Below are 20,154 nucleotides of genomic sequence, written 5' to 3'. Positions count from 1 at the left end.
ACCTGTAACCCCCGGGGCAGGAATGAAGGGGGGAGGGGCAGGCTGTGCTGGACCATTTCTGTTTGTCGGGGGCTCAGGCTGCAGAGCTGGCGCATCAGCCCCCCAACCCTTCCCCTCCCTCCTGAGGAAGGTTCTCTTGCATCTTTAGTCAGGCCGGGCCTCAACCACACCTCTCTGGCTTCTGCTTCACCCCTTCACCTTCCGTAGGGCCATGTGTGCACTGCAGTGAACGGTCCCACATTCCTTGGCCAGGTACCCGAGCCTGCATGTCCTACGGTGCCAGTGCCGAGAGCAGGACACAGATGAGCTGGCAGAGGATCGGGGATGGGAAACAAGCTGGCCGGACCCAGGGCTGAGGAAGGAGGAGAGGACAGTCTGCACTCCACAGGGCAATGGTGATTCCATCTACACAGCAGCCTGTGAGGGGGAAGGACACACCTGCTGGCACATCTGCCCCTCCTCTGAGGGAGCCTGGGGTCTCGGGGCTGATACGTGAGCTGGGAAGAACGTCCAGCCTTGCAGGTCCTCAGCGGTTCCCGCTGGGACATCAGGAGGCACACGAGAGCCCCGGGGCCCCACAGGTCTACTGAGAACACAGTCCGGTGATCAACTCAGTCTCAGGAAACCACGGCTAAAGACTCTTCCTAAAAGCTGAGTCCTCATGGCAGGAAAACAGTTAACTGGATGCCTCTCGGGGAACAGCCTCGAAAGTGATTAAGAAGAAAGATGACTCTGTTCCTCTAAAGGGTCACACACATGAAGTGCAGCTCCAGTGACTTCCAGGGGATGTGTGGGGATGGGCTGGGGGATGGGGTGCGGATGGGGGTGGGGATGGGGGAGGGGAGGGGATGCGGTGGGGGTGGGGTGGGGGTGGGGGTGCGGATGGGGGCGGGGATGGGGGAGGGGGAGGGGATGGGTGGGGTGGGGATGGAGGTGGGGTGAGGATGGGGGTGGGGTGGGGGTGCGGATGGGGTGGGGGTGGGGAGGGGATGGGGTGGGGTGGGGGTGGGGAGGGGATGGGGTGGGGTGGGGGAGGGGATGGGGTGGGGTGGGGATGGAGGTGGGGGTGCGGATGGGGTGGGGGGGGAGGGGATGGAGAGGGGAGGGGGATGGGGAGGGGGAGGGGATGGGGAGGGGGATGGGGGAGGGGATGGGGTGGGGTGGGGATGGGAGAGGGGATGGGGTGGGGTGGGGGTGAGGATGGGGGTGGGGTGGGATGGGGAGGGGGAGGGGATGGGGGAGGGGATGGGGTGGGGTGGGGCTGGGGCTGGGGCTGGGGAGGGGTGGGAGTGGGGATGGGGTGGGGGTGGGGATGCGAGGATTGGGATGGGGGGATGTGGGCAGGGATGGGGCACTGGCATGGAGGGTCCAGTAGCCGGGCTGTGAATACCATATTCCAGTGTTTCCATGTTAGCAGAACACTGAGCCCCTTGAGAGAATTTTGCAAACTCAGACATGTATCATTAAGGGCACCTTTGTTTCTCAAAACACAACAGCAGAAATGAAAACTACGGATGAATTAATAACAGATACACTTCAGCAAAGCAATTTTTAAAATGTCATGTTAGCATGCACGGAAAAGGGCATATCTTTTAACATAAATCTTAATAATTCTTCTCCTGTGGGTTTTTCCAAGAAACTATTCCTAGATGTATAATGTTTTTGCTGTCATAATTCCTCTTCAGAAGATTTCATCATTTAAAATCACATCTCATATGAAAACAAAAAGCTATTTGGGTCATGAAATCATCACCAGATAGCCAGAAAGAGTCTCACATATAAACATAATGTCTGAACATAAAGTCAGTAAGTCTGTATTAGTCACACAGCAGAGGCTGGGGACACTATGGAAACGCCACGTCAGAGCTCCTTCCCAAGCAGAAATGAATCGCACTTGAACTACCCACCATTACCCACACCCGAGCCTGTCTTCTTCTCTGGTCTGCTGTGCCCTGAGATGCACAGGGAACGTTGCAAGAGGGAGGCTTCTGGGCCTTTGGTATCAAAAATCTACATCGTCAGGCTCCCGACGATAAGAGGTGCTGTTCACAGGAAAGCCACCTCCGACACCTATTTCACACCATCGTCTGATGATAATCACTCGTTTCTTAAGCGAGTATTTACTGAGCATCGAATACGATGCCTCAGTGCCCTGGGCTCTGGGATCACAGCAGTGAACCTGCAGCAAGAAGCTCACACCATCCGGCAGAGACGCAGCCCTGCGGGCACACAGGTGCTCACAGGAAGCACAGCAGGGCCGGGGGAGGACGACGGGGTGCTGGCCCCAGTGGACGCGCGGCTCAAGAGGCATCGTGCATGGAGAGAGGGAAAGGCCACGTGAGATTCCAGATGTGGTTAAACACCAATGGGCTCAAGAACCTTGCTCAGTGCGTCCACAAGTCTCCATGTTTGTTCCTGACACCAACCTGATGGAACAGGAATCAGTACTGTCCTCATCGCCTAAGGCTCATCAATGGTCATCACTGTCAGGGGTGACGTGGGCTTTCACCCGAGCCCACCCTCTGCTCTGAGCTCAGTGTGGCCACATCTCTGGAAGCACCTCTGCTCTGGGGACCGTCCGCCAGGGCTGCAGGCCACAGAGGCCAGGGGGCCGAGCTCTGCGGACGGGTCTGGACCTTCCAGATCCGGCTCAGCAGGAACTTCTTCTCCTTAAGACAACGAAACAGTTTCAGATGAAACTGTTTCAACGAAACAGCCAAGCCACAGACTCCCTTGTTTCTGACAGCGAAACACGAGCTGGGAGGAAGGAAGATCGCGGGGCAAAGGAAGCCACGACCAGGGACTTCAGGATGAACGTTCAGGAGAGAAGGAAACGGGCACTTAAACCCCAGATGGATGCTCCAGTCAAGAAACCCAAGAATGGGCCTTCCGTGGTGGGCCAGTGGTTGAGACTCCGCGCTTCCAAGGCAGGAGCCGTGGGTTTGATCCCTGGGCGGAGAACTAAGATCCAGAGGGCAAAACATAAAATTTTAAAAAAGAAAAAAGAAACCCAAGAATAACAGCAAGGGTCCTCAAGCATCAGCCAGCACAGTGACAAAGAAGGGGACAGTCGTTAGGGATCTGGGGCACTAAACTGGACGTGTAGGAAAGCCACCTTCCAGGAAGGTGTTCCAGGAGCCTGGGGTCCAGCACCACTCGGCTGGGGGGCTTGGGAACAGAGGACAATATGGGGACGATGCTCCCAGAGCCTGAGGGACTAGGGAGGTGGGCCGCAGAGGAGGGCGTCAGAGATGGGTTCTTCTCTTCTCCTGTTGTGCGATTAGGACAGTTGAGTTAATTAAACCATCAGGCGTTAATTAGAGACCATTAGACAAGCTCTAAGCAAACCAGGCCTCCGCCTGCAGACGCCTCAGGGTTGAGAAATCCACACCCAGGACAACCAGTCAGAGGACTAACCCTCCCCAAATAAGGGGACACTTTACCTGTAGCCAATCACATAATTTCCCTGCTTTGTTTCCGCATCTCCTCTACACAAGCCTGGCCCTCAGCTCCTGGCTGGTGTCTCCTGACCACTCCCGCTGTGGCACTGCCTGATTTGAACAAAATCTTGCTCAAAGCAAACTGTGACATTTTTTAAATGCCTCAGTTATGTCTCAACAGAACTCAGAGTTTATAAGAACAGCCGATTACATAATTGGTGCTAATGAAAGAGATTTTATTTCTAGATGAAAGCTTAATAGACCAAAATAATATCTGCTATATTTTGGTATCTAGGGGAAAAAAGCATGTATACGCCACCATATTAGTGGTTTTCTTTGAAACCCTGGATCACGTTTAGGTTTTAGACGCCTGGATCTTCTCTAACTTCTAAATAAATATGCAGAAGTTAAAAAAGTTTATAATTAGAAAACAATAAAAAATGTATATACATATACACGAGTATCTCATAAGGACTGAGAAATACATTTGCCTGGAGACGAGCTGATCAAATAATGAAGCCTTTAAATGGAGCATGCAGTTCGAAAAATGTCCAGAGAAGCGGTTAAACTGATAACCGTGAAAGCTATCAGAGGTCTTACAGAAAGAAGAAAAACAGTGGTAGAAACGCCCAGAGTTGCAAACAAGAAAAAACTGAGACGATGTTTGGAAACCTACGACAGAGCTTCCAATACCTATTTATCAGACCACACAACACAGTTACCGACAGCGTTAGCTAGAGATTTCACGTCGGGGCAAACACACGTTTCTGAGAGTTGGTGAGCAAGGACTTCCAGACAAAATGCTGTTCAGGAGGAACAGCTCTGAGCACACGTGGGAGTGACCCGCCATGGGGGGCAGCCTGGCAGCCCCCCAAAGGGCCCCCGTGTGCAGAGAGAAGGGCACGATGGCTGGGCCCTCACCTGGGGGACAGTTTATGTACATGGGGAATGCCGATCACAGAATGACAAGGGAGACAGAAATAATGAGGGAATTGTCAAAAACCTAGATAGCGGCTGCAAGTCCCAACTAAAACTAGAATCTCTGATACACTTAGAATCTCGGATACACTTTTCCCTTGACCTGCTGATAATTTTTTTTTCATATTTATTTATTTATTTATGTATTTGGCCGCATCGGGTCTTAGTTGCAGCGCTCGGGATCTTCTGTTGTGGTGGGCGGGCTCTTCATCGTGGCGCACGGGCTCTCTCGGTAGTTGCGGCGCTTGGGCTTAGCTGGCCCGCGTCACAGGGGATCTTAGTTCCCCGACCAGGGATCGAACCCACATCGCCTGCACTGGAAGGCGGATTCTTAACCACTGGACCACCAGGGAAGTCCGTGACTTGCCGATAATTTAATCTCACAGGAAGCCGAGCTAACTGCAACATAGGGTCTAACTCTGATCACCTGGGGGAAAGGCAGAGCCCAGGGGCAGAGATGTCCAGCGGGTGAGGACTCCGAAGTGCGTGCCCACAAGACAGACTGCCCGTGGTCAGGCTCGAACTCCGAAGTGTAAAAGAACTGATTTTAAAAGTTCCCAGAAAATATATGCATGACCGGAAACTCAAAAGGAAAGATGCTTCAAGAGCAGTGGGAAGGCTTTCCAGAATGAGGTTCTAAGGACACAAATGCGAACGACCTCAGCGGATGAAAATGCAGAGCCACCTGAAGGCACTGATGTGATGCCCCAGGAAGTGGCCGAAAGGACTCCACAAAAGGATCGGGAGAAGGGCCCTAAGAAGAACATATCACGGCCGTGGCAATTCAAGAAGCTGAAGACCAGAATGAGCTTAAATTAAACTGGCAAAAATGCTAATGACCAAAACCAAAGTGTGTGTGTGTACGGAGTGCTGCCTCAAGTTATGCTCGAGGAAGGAAGAACGAGAGAGACGCGGAGCCGCCGTTTGGGGTGGATGGAGGTCCTCAGACACAGGAAGAAAGGGAAGGGCCACCTTCCGACGGGAAAGGAAGAACAAAGCCCCTTGACAGAAGGGAAACGGGGGAGGAGACTGGGATTTAGAGATCAAACCACTCCTCCTCAAAGGCTGAACCCACCCCAGCGGACAGAGGAAATGCAACCAATAATCTGACAGATCGGGCTTCCCTGGTGGCGCAGTGGTTGAGAGTCCACCTGCCAATGCAGGGGACACAGGTTCGTGCCCCGGTCCGGGAGGATCCCACATGCTGCAGAGCGGCTGGGCCCGTGAGCCGTGGCCGCTGAGCCTGCACCTCCGGAGCCTGTGCTCTGCAGCGGGAGAGGCCACGGCAGTGAGAGGCCTGCGTACCGCAAAAAAAGAAAAAAATCTGACAGATCCTGGTGAACCTGGGATCAGGGTCAACTCAACAGGCCAAAGAAGGGCACATCTAGTCCTCACTTTCATAAAGAACACAACAACACGCCTTGCAGACCATCTGGAAAATCCTAGCACAGTGTATTCGATGAAAGGCTGACTTAGGAGAGGAAGTGAGACCGAGGAAGAGTCTCTTCCAGGAGATGCTGGCTATAGTCAGTTACAGCAGAGATGATGGGGCAGCCGGGGAACAGTCTGGATGGAGGAATGAGAGACGCTCAGATCTCATCTGGCATCCATCAAGCTCCCCCTGGACGTCCTGGGCAACAGGATGGAGCGATGGGGGCAGCGTGACACTCGTGCGAATCATGGGATCACTGAGTTTAGAGTGACTGGGACAGTCTCTTTAGTGAGCTGGGAACATTAAATGAGGTGGCAGACTTAGAAAGGGACATCTGAAATCTGTGACATGAGGAATAGGAAAAAAAAAACCGTAGAGCGTAGCCTTTCAAAAAAGAAGATAACCCTGAACTACCTCCCGGGGTCATGTAGAAAGGAGACTGTCAATTTTCTTTCTTTCTTTCTTTTTTTTTTTTCCCTGCTGCACAGCTTGTGGGATCTTTGTTCCCAGACCAGAGATTGAACACAGGCCCTTGGCATTGAGAGTGTGGAATCCTAACCACTGGACCACGAAGGAGCTGAGATCATCATTTTCTACATAGCCCCTCAAAACACAGAGCGAGGGTCTGAAGTCACAGAAGACAGGTGTGTGCTGAAGTGACTTTCTCCGAATCGGAGGTGCCTGAAGACAGCAAGGACGCTGTGCAGCCAGGGCACAGGGGCCACAGGGGTCCAAGCAGGGGCCAGTGGCCACTCGTCAAGGATGGGGACTCAGCAGGATAAACGTAAGGGCCTTATCGGTTGCTGCTGTAACCAATCACCCCAAACTTCACGGCAAAAACCCGGTGTCAGCAGGGCTGGGTCCTCCTGGAGGCACCGGGGGAGAGCGTTTCCTCGCCGCTTCCTGGTTCCAGGAACTGCTTGCATTTCCCGGCTTGCGGTCCCCTCCTCAGGTCACTCTGCTCCCTGGTTCCGACCTCACATCTCCTCGGGCCCTGATCCTCTTCCCTCCCTTATATGAAGATCCTTGTGATTATACTGGGCCCACCCGGATAATTCAAACACCTTTAAACCTTTAATTGAATCCCATCCGGAAGATCCCCTTTGCAATGTAAGGAAACGTATTCTCAGACTTCAGGGATCAGGAAATGGACATCCTTGCGGGAGCCATTATTCTGTCTAGCACAGGCGTACTTCAACCTCAGGGATTCCGTGAATGCTTCCCTGGGAGGCCTGCGGCTGAAGAGTCTGTCCTCCCCTGTGACAATGGCCCTGACACACCGTCCCGGAACCTTCAGATCTAAACTGTAAAATAATTCTTCCGAAGATACTGCTGACCACGTCAGCTTGAGTACAAGTTTAACGTAGTTAATTATAAACAATGAACAGATACCAATCTTTTGCAAAAACACTCATGTTAACTCAACAATTAAATATTAACTTTTTAGTAGCCTGTAAAGTTTATCTCCTTGCAAACCCCTGCTACGGGCTTCCTTAACCATGTAAACAGAGCGACATACATGACCACGGCACCTGGTGATGACCCTAGAGCTGCAGGCCAGCTCTGGGGAAAAGGCACGAACGCTGGGGGGAACGTCGTGAGTACAATACAATTGCGCAGAATCTGCTGTCACTGCTCTTTCTGTGCACATTTCATCACCAGGCATTTCCCTTGTCTCCAAACGCAACCAGAAGTTAGCCTTTCACACGCAGCTTCCCACTTACATCTCCTTTCAAATTCAGGCCCAAAGGAGAGGTTTTAAAAAGGTCTGTCAAATTAGAAAATAATTTCCCCCCTGTATTTCAAGTCAAGAGAAAACCTATCCACACAGATTATAATCAGACACAGCGTAGGAACAATAAAACCACAAGTAACACTTCTGACCAACCGTTTCTAGCCCTTAGTATATTAAGTACATTTCTGCAGGGCTGTTAACCAGAAGCAAAGCTCACTAAACAGGAGGAGTTAAGGTCAGCGAGGGGGTGGGGTGGAAGCCCCCGGACGCAGACCCCAGTCCCCCACACCAGGGTCTAACTGCAGAGAGCCGGGCCCCGGTCGCCTGGCAGGCCCTTGGGGTGGTCACCTTGCTGTCCTTGTCTGGCTTGGCCGCTGAGCTGCTGTCGGGAGAGGTGGGCGGCCCGGGGAGCACGGTCACTGGGCGACCGCCAGGCTCAGTCTCCAGGGAGGCGGCGGGGAGGCTCGGCGGGGCCGCAGCGCAGGCCAGCGGGGCGCCGACCCGGCCCAGGCTGCCAGCAGCCACGTGGGCAGGGGGACCCATCGGGCCGGGGGGCTGGGGCGAGGCCAGGGGGTGATGGGGCAGCCCCGCGGCGCTCTGAACCTGGATGGGCGTCACGGCCGCCGTGGGGCGCTCCTGGCTGTGTGCCGAGACTGGAGAACGGGAGAGAAGAGCAGAGAAGAGCAGAGTGTGACTTGGCTGCATGCTGTTCACCGACCCCGCGCCAGACCAGCGCGCCTGTCACAATGGTTAAGAAACCACGGTGGTTTAGGAGCGCTTACTTGGTCTTGGTGGGGCCCCTGGACACCACCCTTCCAGATCCCGGGATCAGCCCCACGTCTGCTGAGTGCCTGCGAGCCCACTCCACCCAGGGACCCAGCGACACCCCTACAGGGTCAGGTCAGGCTGGTCCCAGAGCGTTTTTATTATCATTGTTCTCCCTATTCTCAGTAACCATTTTCCTTCCTTTGGTTATTCTGACAGAACTGAACAGTGCTCTCCACCACTGTTACCTAAGACTCTTGGGAGGTTTTCAGTGCTGTAGAAAGCAGAAAGCTATTGAAGGTCCGGCTGGGTCTGAAGCAGAGCTGTGACGAAGCTCATACCAGACGCTCAGCACGGCGATCCTCAGGGCGCCACGCCGCTGCAGCCGTGGGTTTCGGGATCACCTGATCTCGAGCACAAAAGTCACATCTTCAAGTACTATGGACATCGCTAGGGTCCACCTAATTTCCTTCAGACTCTCCACCTGTAGACCAGGCTTGAATTCACGAGCCACGCAGGCGGAGTCAAGTGGCTGTGACTAGACTGTGCCTGCCTGTCTCCTAACGCTCTTCATTGATTTTAAAGTTCCGTCTGTCCTTCTCAGCATCTGTGGTAAAAGGTCTGATGTTGGTCGGGGCCCCCTTCCTGGTGCCACCGGCCCGGCCCCCCTACCTGTCCTCACAGCGCTGCGCGCCTGGTTGACGGTCATCTGTCCGGACATGTGCAGCAGGACCTTGGCCTGGGGACTCGTCTGGATGTGAGCTGCTGACACCACGGCGGTGGGGACCCCGGGACCGCCGGCCATGCCGTTCCCCGGGGGCTTCTGGGCAGGCGCTCCTGCGGGGGAAGTGCTGGCCGGTCCCCCACCTCGACTTGTCTGGCCAGCGGTCGACACGGGGACTTTACCCTGGGAGGCGCTGGTCGCTGCCCTGCCGAGACAGAAGCCCAGTCCATCAGCAAGACAGGAGACAGAACAAGTAACGACCAGAAAAAACGATGCAGAGCTTACAAACAGAACACGTTAGGAAGTGAATGGAACTATCTGCCCAAGGGTAAGAAGAGCAGATTCAACGAACGACGGCCCTGAGGCAGAGGACGGTCTGGAAACTGCGTCGGAGAAAATCACACGTCACTCTGCTCAAGGACATACAGTTCCTGGTCTCAGCTCCCACGTGAAGCTAAACATCCCCACCAGCTTCCAGGCCCTGGAGAAGCCGCTCTGTTAGACGACAGGGTCTAGGTTGTCACGGCTGTGCCCACGTGCCCTGCCCTCCTCCCTAACTGCCCCGTGTACACGTGCGTGTGTGCACACACTTTGCAACGTCCCCTCTGGCTTCCTTCGAACTACCTTAATCTCATTCATGTTTCAATCCTGTCATTCCCAGCAGCCTGGCCGAAGGCTCAGGCCTAAGACCTTGGGATTCTACTCTGTTTCAGGTGGATTTCTTCCTTCTGTGACCCTTGATTACAAAGTACGATGTGTTATTTTTTTAGTAAATTCCTTATTAAATACTCCTGACTCAGTAAAAGTTCCCTGAAAGCGGGGCCACGTGCAATAGTTCTTTTCCATTCCTCTTGTACATGCACCGTTATAGGGGTACAGCCAGCTATCAACAAATATCTACTGGTTGAATTTAACTAAATTAGGTTCACTGTAGCTTTACGTAACGTATTTTTTTAATATTCTAAATTCATTTAAACAACAATTCTATAGTAACTTTCTACCAAGCAGGATACTTCATTAACTTGAACCTCTTTATTTACCATGAGGAGTAACAGAGAATTTACTGTAAGCATCTCTCCAGAGACTTTTGGATAATTTGTATTTGAATCTTATGAAAATGTTTTCCTTCGCTAACTTGAGTTTTTGTTGTTGCTTTGGTTTCTCTCCCTTAGTTGTTGTGGCTTTTTGTTTGTTTTCTTCCCACCAGGGAAGGTCGAGCTGCCATCTTCTGGATGTGAGTGTAGATTTTAACATATACTGAGAAGAAGGTTTATAGTGATGAAAAATCTGCAAGTCAAATGAAAGCTAACATGCTGTCACCTTCTGCAAAGAGAATGATTGTCATCTGATTAGGCTGCTGGCCAGCCTCTGAATCAAGGCCAACAGCTGACAACATGTCAGTTCATTCAACTATTTACTTAAAATCAGGGACTTTGAGAAATGATTTAACACAGTGAAGCTGGCCCATTTATGAAGAGCCAGGTGGCCCAAAACTGGGGCTTCCTCAATGACGATGCCGTTACAGGTCATTGCATTCGTTCCAGAGCTACTTTCCTCAGTGCCCAGAAGGGGACTGCCTTCAAATAAAGTGAAGACTGTATATCTATACATCTAAAGGTCTTGCTTTCTACTGTCCTCAAACACGGTTTCTCAACCTTGGTGACCTTTGGGGCCAGAGAGCTCCTTTCTGCGCAGGCTGTGCCGTGCCCTGCAGGTGTCCCGTGCGTCCCTGGTTTCTGTGCGCTGGAGACCAGTAGCACTCCCACCCCGCATCGTGACAATCAAAAATGTGTCCAGCCATTGCCAAGTTCCCCTGGGGAGCCAAACTGCCCTCATTTGAGAAGGGTGAAGGAGCTATGTCATATTGAAGGAATTCTGTTTCTGACTGTGTTACAGAAAATAACTGTGAGAATTCAGAGGTGACCGCCAAGCTCCTGGAATGGCTGGCTGGCTTTCAGCCCCTCTTCACCAGGTGACCTCAGACGAGTTGCTTAACCTCTCCACCCCTATAGGCTCGACGGCTGAGTGGGGATCGCGACAGCACATACATCATCAAGGAGCTGTTTAAGGACGTGGCATTAACGCGTGTAATGCATTTAGAAATCTGCGTGTCTGGCATCTCGTAAGCATCACGTAAACATTGGAGTATTAATAATATCGCTTTTATTTATATTAAATGCTACCTTTTTAATTTTCTGGCAGAAAAATATTGAAAATGGTGTCGCTGAGTCTTCTCACATGTAACTTAAAGCAAATAATTTAAAACCCAGTACGTTTATTGGTAGAAACGTACAATTTCACATACATCCGTGTGAAGAGTAAGCTAAAATTTGGAGAATTAGAAGGGATTTCGGCAAATACAGATAGGGATCTTTAAAATGCCGGCTGTGTAACAAGCAACTGTAGTGGGAGGAGGAATCCTGGACAGGCTGAAAACCATGGGAAAGGACCAAGCTTCTCTGTTTAGAACTCAGAGCCCTACCTCGTGACGGGGGCCACATAATTGCCAGGGAAGACCCCTATCTTGCTGGTGTGCATGGACGTGCCCTTGAACCAGCCGTCCTGGCAGCGCTCAAACACGAGAAACATCTCCCCCTTCCTCAGCTCCAGCTCATCCTCTTTCCGGGGGGTGTAGGGATAAATGGCAACATACCTAGAAGAGGAAAAAACAGTTGATTTCAAGCTGAGTAACAGACAGACCACAAGATGCTCCAAACTCTTCTTTGGCACAAAGCCTTGGATGTTTCATACAAAAGTAAACAGAAAATACGATCCTTTAAGCTGTGAGCAGCCTTGGTCACTGTCCACTGAACTGCCACCTACATAGAAAAGACAGAAGCCTCCTGACTCAGAACTGCACACCTGGTCCTCCCGGTGTGGAGGCGACGATCCCTCCAAACGGTACTCATGGGTGCGAAGGAATCACTGCAGCTTCCCAGGGTGCAAGCCTGCTGTGGGGCGTCAGGTGCCCACTGGGAAAACTGAGCCCTTCAGATGGCCCTGGTCAGACTTGGGAAGCAGCCCCGGCAGGAACATACGGTCCGAAATCCCGCTGGGAAGCTCAGCACATGGCTGAACCCGAAGGCCGGGCGCACCCGCATCCGTGCGCTCAGCCAGGGAAGACGTGGAATTTGCAAGAGTCAAAGGCAAGGCGAGGGCTTCCCTGGTGGCGCAGTGGTTGAGAGTCCGCCTGCCGATGCAGGGGGCATGGGTTCGTGCCCCGGTCCGGGAAGATCCCACATGCCGCGGAGCGGCTGGGCCCGTGAGCCGTGGCCGCTGAGCCTGCGCGTCCGGAGCCTGTGCTCCGCAACGGGAGAGGCCACAACGGTGAGAGGCCCGCGTACCGCAAAAAAAAAAAAAAAAAAAAAGGCAAGGCGAGTGCAGATCGCAGAGAGCCCCCGACAGCTCCTCCGTGCGCGGGACTGTGCCCCAACACATGGAGCCCACAGATCGGCGGGCCACGTGAACCAGGCTCCGAGCGTCTCCTGGGTCAGTCCACACAGGGGAAAAGCCGCCAATGCGAGCTGCATTCGGCCACGGGGAGCCCCTGGACGGGATAATGTCCAGACTTTCCACTGTAGGGGACCTGCAGCTTTTCACGCACTCGCTCTGCTAGGTCTGGCCTCTGCCCAGCCCCTCCCTGTTCCCGGGCATCCTTACGCAGGGGATGAAGGTGGGGACAGAGCCCTGGCAGGAGCGTCAGAGGAAGGCCGGGAAGACCCGCACTCAGCAGGCCGGCTGCCCGGCGGCCCATCCTCAGACCCACTTAGTTTCTGTTTCCTAATGAACGACACGCTTGACCAAGCATACGACACCACCCTGGCACCAGCGCCCCCAGAAAGCCGTTCCCCGCGTCTCTGCTCAGGCTCCGTCCGTGGCCAGAAAGGACGCCGCACTTACACGCTGGGGCGCGTCTGCGGCCGTGAGTGTGTGGTCTGGTCAGCGGGTCCGGCCACGGGTCTGGAGCCCATCCCGGGAGCAGCAACAGCGCCCATGGGGGTGGCCTCCTGGAGCGGGGGCGGGGGAAGAGGAGGATTCATAGTCTGGAGAGAGAGACAGAAAAGAAGAAACAAATGATTTATGCACATCTTTCACAGCAAAGAGGAGGGAAGAGGAATCAGAAACCCATGAAAAGAGACATCGGTGGAATCCACGCGGAGCAGAAGCAGCTGCCCCGTGCAAAAGCCTCCTTGGAAAAGGGTCCTCTTTGTTACCCTTTAAGATCTTAGAGCCACAGCGACCCCTTCCCCAAACAGGTAAGCCATCACACCTGGGAGAAGGGAAAGAAAAAAAATGACACAACTGCGTGTAATTTTAAGATGGATGGCTGCAAACCAGGACCAGGATCCAAATGCCTTTCAAGGGGGCGGCTATAATGTCACCCTGCTTGCTAGGGATTAATTTGTGATTGTTTCTGCAACCCGAAACTTAAAACACCGCAGAAAACAATTTAGCTGCATTGTATGGCAAACCATCCCCGCAAGAGAAAATCTCCTTTGATGCCTGGTTTCCCAAAACCACACACAATAGCAAGCCACGATCACTGGGCCATTGCTTTTACTTTTGGTTATTCTCTGCTTAGCTCTGCCAGCTTTTGAAACTGAGGACTATCGAGGCTGGTAATCTTTAACAAGTACACCGTGAGCAGCTGCTGGTTCCTTTATGGGCTCTGCCTACAGGACTCCGTGCCTTTTCAGAATCAATGGAGCAATTGTTACCTTCTGATCTATACACCCCGGATAATTCTTTAGGTTCTGGGTACCGAAACTCCTGGGAAAACAGGCACACAAAGACCTGCCCAAACCCCTACCTCGCCTGCCCTCCCCACATCTTTGAACCATTCCACGTAAACACCGAATCAAAGGAGAAATAAGGAGGCTGAAGGCTGCCCCTTGGGAGGTGTGCGTGGCGTCTCCACATCAGTTTAAAAGAAGAAAAACCCACGGTTTCTAAACATAGGGAACAGCAATTAGTTTCTGTTTTTTTGGAAAAAAAATTTAATCTCATCAACGTTTCCTCCATCTGCCTATTAATGTACACAGTTCCAGAAACAAAATCAACTCAGTAGAAAAGGATATCAAATTTCCAGACACACGCTGCAACCATTTCACACATTATATTTAATTTTTCGACCTCGGAGAAGGCTTTTTCCTCCCTGCAGCCACGGCAGGACACCCAGTGCAGGATAAACGGCGCATTGCAGTCCCAGGGCGGGCGGGGTCGTGGCGACACTCACAGAGCAGGCCACCCTGCGCCCCGGGGGCAGCTCCGGGGAGGCACACGGGCCTGCAGCCTTTACCACCTTTAACCAGGAGAAGGCCGAGCACTCCTGCCGTTGGTCTCAAGAGACAAAGTGGACACAAATGGAGATAATCCTGGTAGAAGACTCAGCGCACGTGACCCAGGCAGGTTCTGGGCAAGGACACTGAACAGAACAGCAGCCGGAGGGCGTGAAATCACCCCCAAGTTGTCTCCTCCCATCTCCCCAGGCCTCACCTCAGAGCCGCGGAGCCGTGGGGGGCAGGTGACACAGGGGACAAAAGGAGCCCAGGCCACCCACCCCTGGAATCACTCAGAGCAGAGCCAAGGGCCCACTCGGCTCTCTGAGTAGAATTCCACTGACAAACGGAGGAGAGGAAAACTGTCTGCTGCATCTTCCCGTCAGTGACACAGAGGCTGTACTAAACTGGCCCTATGCGGAAAGAGACAAAAAAAAAAAAAAGGAAAGACAATCTAGGGACCTGATGAAAACACAGGCCACGCTGGTGGTGACAAATGTAAGAACACATCACCTCTTAGAGTTAAAGAATGCAGTAAGGGAATGTTTGGTGTAGGTGACTTTTACGAAGAGTGAGTCAGGAGGCATCTGAGATCTGGCACGAGAGAGGAGGGTCTCGAAGATCCCAAAGGTGGTGCTGCAGGCAGAACGCATCTCTCTCTCTCACGGGTGGTGCTGGTCAAACTGGGCAGACTTCTCCCCATCGCTGGGCTGTGTGTCTTTGGAGAAATGTGCACGTGTGTGTGCGCGTTCGTGGGGGGATAAGCGCACAGAAAGACTAGCGATTACACTCAGGCTCCCCAGCGTGGCTGCCCCCTGGGGCCGGTCAGATGCCAGGGCCCCAGCGTGTCCAGGACTGGGCCGGCCAGGAGGTCCCGTGGGCCGCTTGGTGAAGACCCCACGCCGAGAGAATCTGGGGACGTGGACGCGCGGGAGCGACCGCGTCCTCCCGTCACCGCACGGCTGGGCGCCGGGGGCCAGGACACACCCTCCTGCCGCAGCAAAGGCACCTGCGGGCTGCTGGGAGCGCAGGACACTTCTGGTCATGACAGCGTTCAGAAGCCAACACCACACTTGTCACTGCCGTCACCAGACACTGATCTAAAGCAGCGGGGCTGGGAAGCGTGCCCGTGCTGAGCCGCGGGGAGGAGCTGAGGGCCAGGGGAGCGGGGCCGGGCCTCCGGGGTCCAACGCGGGGGACCAGACGTTGGCCGCGCTGTCGCTGAAGCGGGCCTCTGCTTGTGCTTCTGCAGATCCAGACCCTCTCCTACCCTCTCCACGGGGCGATGGTCTGAGGCCAGAACGACAGTCTCTGAATAATACTTTGCTTAAAACCAGGGCTCGGGGGGCAGGGTCTGTGGTGGGAAATGGTCACGTCTGCCCTGCCCAGGTTCTGTCCCCGACCCACTGATCTCTCGGAAGAGATAGCTTTACACCGTGGAGCGCCTAGGGTTTGGGGTCAGAAACGTAGATCCTAGCTAGCCCCGGCTCAGCCTTTGAGGGCCGCCCTCGGGCTCCCTCCAAGAAAGAAGTGTCCTGTATGAGTGACCGGTTCCAGGCCACCGACGGGCCACATCCGCTAGTGGACAGTGAGAGTTCAAGGCCGGACTGTGGCCCCCTCCTCTCTCCCCTCCTTGCACCCAGCCCCGAGGTGCCTGGGGGCCGAGCTCCACGAGGTCCTCACCCTGGGCGAGGGCTGCAGGCCGCTGACCAGGAAAGCGCTTTGCCTGGATGGAGCCTGGGGTTCTGACGGTAAAAGGTCCATGTTCTTTCCGACCGTCCTTCACGTGTGTCTGCCCTCACGTATGCCCCTCCCTCTTCTCCAGGGTAGAAAAGTGGCCGGTGGCACAGACTTTGGGCATTTCTGGTCCTCTGAGCAAAGACCATTTAATATCCCCCAATCCTGTCATCCTTTCTTCCTGAACATCCGATTCCAATGAACCCACTTTCAACCTCTCTCCAGGGTCTTCCTGTGTCATGAACTCATGCAGGTGCTTGGCCACCGAGCGGACAGCAGGAGGGGCGGCTGGTCATCCCTTCTCGGGGCAGCAGTGCCACCAACTCCCACAGCATCACCGCCTGCACACGGCCACGCGCGTGCAGATACCTGAGTGTTACAATGAGTAGGAAACAGAAAAATGGAAGCACTTATAACCAGCGATTCAAAAGAAACACTCAGGTGTCAGAATTCAGTAAGATTAAGAAGGTGGAAAAGTGAGTTTTTCATCTCATCTGGACACTCCCAGGAACTCAGTCAGTCACTCGTGGGCACAGCTATGAAGAAAAGAAAAAAAATTAGAGTATATTTAAAAATGCCAGAGACAGATGCTTGGAAGATGATGTCGGAAGGGGAGATGTAATTAAGAATTTGGTAGATTAAGAAAACCTCTCTGGGAATGGACTTTCTCTCACCAATTGCCTTTGACATGTGAGGAGACACACCCACACCGTTCACTGACTTTGCAGAAATGCAGCAGCAGGTCAGGGAAGCGGCCCTGGCGGTGCCCCGGGCACAGCGGAGGCTCAGGATGGAGGCTGCTGTTAGAGTCAGAAACCGTCTCGCTCTCCTCGTGTGCCCGTCACCCAGCTCTGTCCACAGGAGGTAACAGACCCTCAGCCAGGGCTTCGTGAATGAGAAAGCGACCCCTGCGCCTGCCGCCCTCAGGGCAGTCTGATATGGATCAAGGGCCTTGGTTCCTGCTACGCCAGGGTCCTTCTCTGTGGTCGCTATGGAGGTTCTGTCCACATCCTGTCCCCCTTCTGGTCGTCAGAACTGCTGCCGATTCCAAACGCTTAACTTCTGCTTCTCACGCTGCCAAGCTGGGCGGTCCCGTCCCTACGTCCAGAATCCTGCCCTGACCCTCCGGACCCTCCCACCACGGGCGACAATGGACTCAATACGTCTTGGCTATCCTGAGAACATGACATCATTTAATTTTGTTTAAGTGTACGTACACACACACACACACACACACACGCACACGCTTGTTTTAGTTATGGTTACACACTGTTGGGTGCAATCTGATTTCAACTTGGCCATGGACTGTATCTGGCCTTTTCTGACCTGGCTACCTTGTGACATCTTGTAGCTAAACACCTCTCAGCTGGTCCAGAGGGTCAGGGATCAGCCATCACTTGTTTCACAAGTTCACACTGTGCACAGGACACGAAAGCAAGCTCTTCATCCACCTCCCCTCACAGGATTAGCTGGGAAAGAACCCTCCGTGCCATGAACAGTCTGATGTCTGAATGCGATAGATGTAATACCAGTTTTGCTTCTATTATTAGATAGTTAACATTTTAACTGTTACTTGTGAGAGGTACAGGACAATATGCTCATAATTCCACTCTGAATAAAAGATTAAAAAGTCTCAACTTATGAAAAAGGTGCTGGAAATAATGTTCACGTCCTAGCCCAGCAGGGGTGCTTATCACCAAAAATCCACACCGGGAGACTTCCCTGGTGGTCCGGTGGGTAAGACTCCACGCTGCCGATGCAGGGGGCCCGGGTTTGATACCTAGTCGGGGAACTAGATCCTGCATGCACGCCGCAACTAAGACCCGGTGCAGCCAACACAAATAAATATATAATTAAAATAAATAAATAGGGGGCTTCCCTGGTGGCGCAGTGGTTGAGAGTCCGCCTGCCGATGCAGGGGACGCGGGTTTGTGCCCCGGTCCGGGAGGATCCCACGTGCCGCAGAGCGGCTGGGCCCATGAGCCATGGCCGCTAAGCCTGCGCGTCCGGAGCCTGTGCTCCGCAACGGGAGCGGCCACAACAGTGAGAGGCCCGCGTACCGCAAAAATAAATAAATAAATAAAATAATAAAATAAAATAAAATAAAATGCACACCAGGAAAAGCCTGGTTTCCTTCCCACCATGCCGCCTACGCTTGCTGTGATCGCACTCAAAGTCTTGGGAAAGGTTTCACATTTTAAACAGGATACTTGCCAGGTTGATGGAAGACACAGAGGGTACATGTTACCGAGATTTTTCCACTTAAACCTGACATAGTAAATCCAAAGCATTCCTGCCAGCCGACCAGGGACTCTGAGATCTAGACATCTCCCGGGGTGACAGATCTGCTTATAATTAGTTTTCCATTAAATGGAATTGGCATAGACGCAGCATTAATAAACTGTCCTCTTGCTGGACATGCAGGCTCTCTTGTATAATCCTGGGATAAAATGGCTGAATGTAAATTAGTTTGTGTGTGTTCATGCTCTCTCGTGACCTGTCGCATCTATATGCCCTTAGAGTGCGCCCAGCTAAGATCAACTGGTAATTTACTGTATCGTAAAATTGTCGGCCCACAAGGGCTGAAACTCAGACAGCGCTTCGTCTTTTCCACGAATTAATTTTTCTAAGATAGAAAAGTCAGTCTCTTTTCCCTTAAGAAATGAAATCAGAATTTTTCCACGTGAAGTAGTCATCTGGAGATGGAAAATTCCAACAGGTTGTGAATGTCCTGGGGTGGGAAGAAGAAGAAAGGGAGGGAGGGAGGGAGGGAGGGAGGGAGGGAGGGAAGGGAGGAAAGGGTCTTCTCTGGAGATGAGAGGGCACGAAGATTGGGCAACTCGGCTCTGCTCAAAACACCCAGGGCCAAGAGACCCTCAGGGGAACCACCTTTTCATAAAAATTACCTGACTTTCACCTTCTCCCTACAGGAATCAATGCAACTTCTCCCCCCCCAAACAGCTGCACTATCAAGGAAGCTGTCATTGTTCCAGAAATATTAACAAAAAACTCTAACTCTAACTGGAACTTATTGACTTCCATTTAAATTCAGGAACATGCTTAACTCTATGAAAAGCTTTCCAAAGTCTACATCAAGCTAGGTACTATACATCCCACCTTATCTCAAAGTCGGCTTTCAGTTATTCCTAAAATGCATCGAGACAAAAGAAATATAATGTAAGAAAACGAGGCAGAAGGTCAATGAGGGGGATGGGACCAGATGAAGGCAACAACCTGACTGACGTGCAGTGAGGTCCTTGCTGGGGGGTGAGGGGAGGTGCAAATCTGTCTCTAAGCAGCTGAGGAGAGAGAAACAGAACTGGCAACATATATAAAGTCCACAGCCTGAAAACAAACCAGCGCGGAGAAGCCTCCCTGTTCCCGGTACAGACAGTGGAGAAAACCCCAGCAATGAGCCAGACCGACCCTGGGGCTCTGAGGAAACCAGCGAGCACGCTGCACCCGCCGTGGCCCTCAACAGAGGCGGATGCTCTCTCACGGTCACCTCCCTGAGTTCCAGGCAGTGCCGCCTCCCCGAAGCAGACACGACTCTCACGTTATACGCGAGGACCAGAGGCTCAGAGAGGCTGAGTGACCTCACTGCCGTATCACAAAGGAGAGGCTGGGCTGGACCCCCATCACCGACCACACTGTTTCCTCTGAGAGCATAACAACTGGGAGAGATTCTGTAAAGCAAGCTAAGGGCTGGGGTCCACTGGGGAGAAGGATTTAGTGATCTTTTCTATCCTCATTCAACTCAGCACTGGAAGAAACAGTCTGAAAGTGTAGCGAGGCAGCGGCCCGGACGAGAGAGGCTGGTTCCTAGCAGTTCCCCTGCAGGTTTAGGAAACATGGATTTAAGCCATTGTGCCGCTGCTTCCCGAGGTTGAATTTCTTCCTTTTCAGTTTTCTCCCCACAGAGTTCTTCTTCGTATCAGCTTCCCTCGACTGCCCTCACTCTTACTGTTAATTTCCCCGTTAGGCTGTCTGAAAGCACTCAGCGGTTTTGTTCAGACTGTCTGCAGGCTGCGGGGCTTTCTGGAGAATCACACATCTGATAACCT

General features: G+C 52.9%; 1 protein-coding gene across 1 annotated transcript in view; it reads right to left on the bottom strand.

Moving 5' to 3' along the window:
* SH3RF1 (SH3 domain containing ring finger 1) overlaps positions 1-20,154 on the bottom strand; it is a 161,322-nt gene that overhangs the window by 12,473 nt on the left and 128,695 nt on the right. Inside the window, exons 7-10 of the mRNA XM_082843563.1 lie at positions 12,975-13,117; positions 11,557-11,727; positions 9,023-9,279; positions 7,934-8,238 (exon numbers count right to left, since the gene is read on the bottom strand). Coding sequence (XP_082699689.1) covers positions 7,934-8,238; positions 9,023-9,279; positions 11,557-11,727; positions 12,975-13,117 — 876 coding nt within the window. The remainder of the gene's footprint in view (positions 1-7,933; positions 8,239-9,022; positions 9,280-11,556; positions 11,728-12,974; positions 13,118-20,154) is intronic.

The sequence above is a fragment of the Leucopleurus acutus genome (assembly GCF_964270905.1).
Source record: "Leucopleurus acutus genome assembly, chromosome: 7".
Taxonomy (NCBI): domain Eukaryota; kingdom Metazoa; phylum Chordata; class Mammalia; order Artiodactyla; family Delphinidae; genus Leucopleurus; species Leucopleurus acutus.
This window is presented reverse-complemented; position numbering and strand designations above follow the sequence as displayed.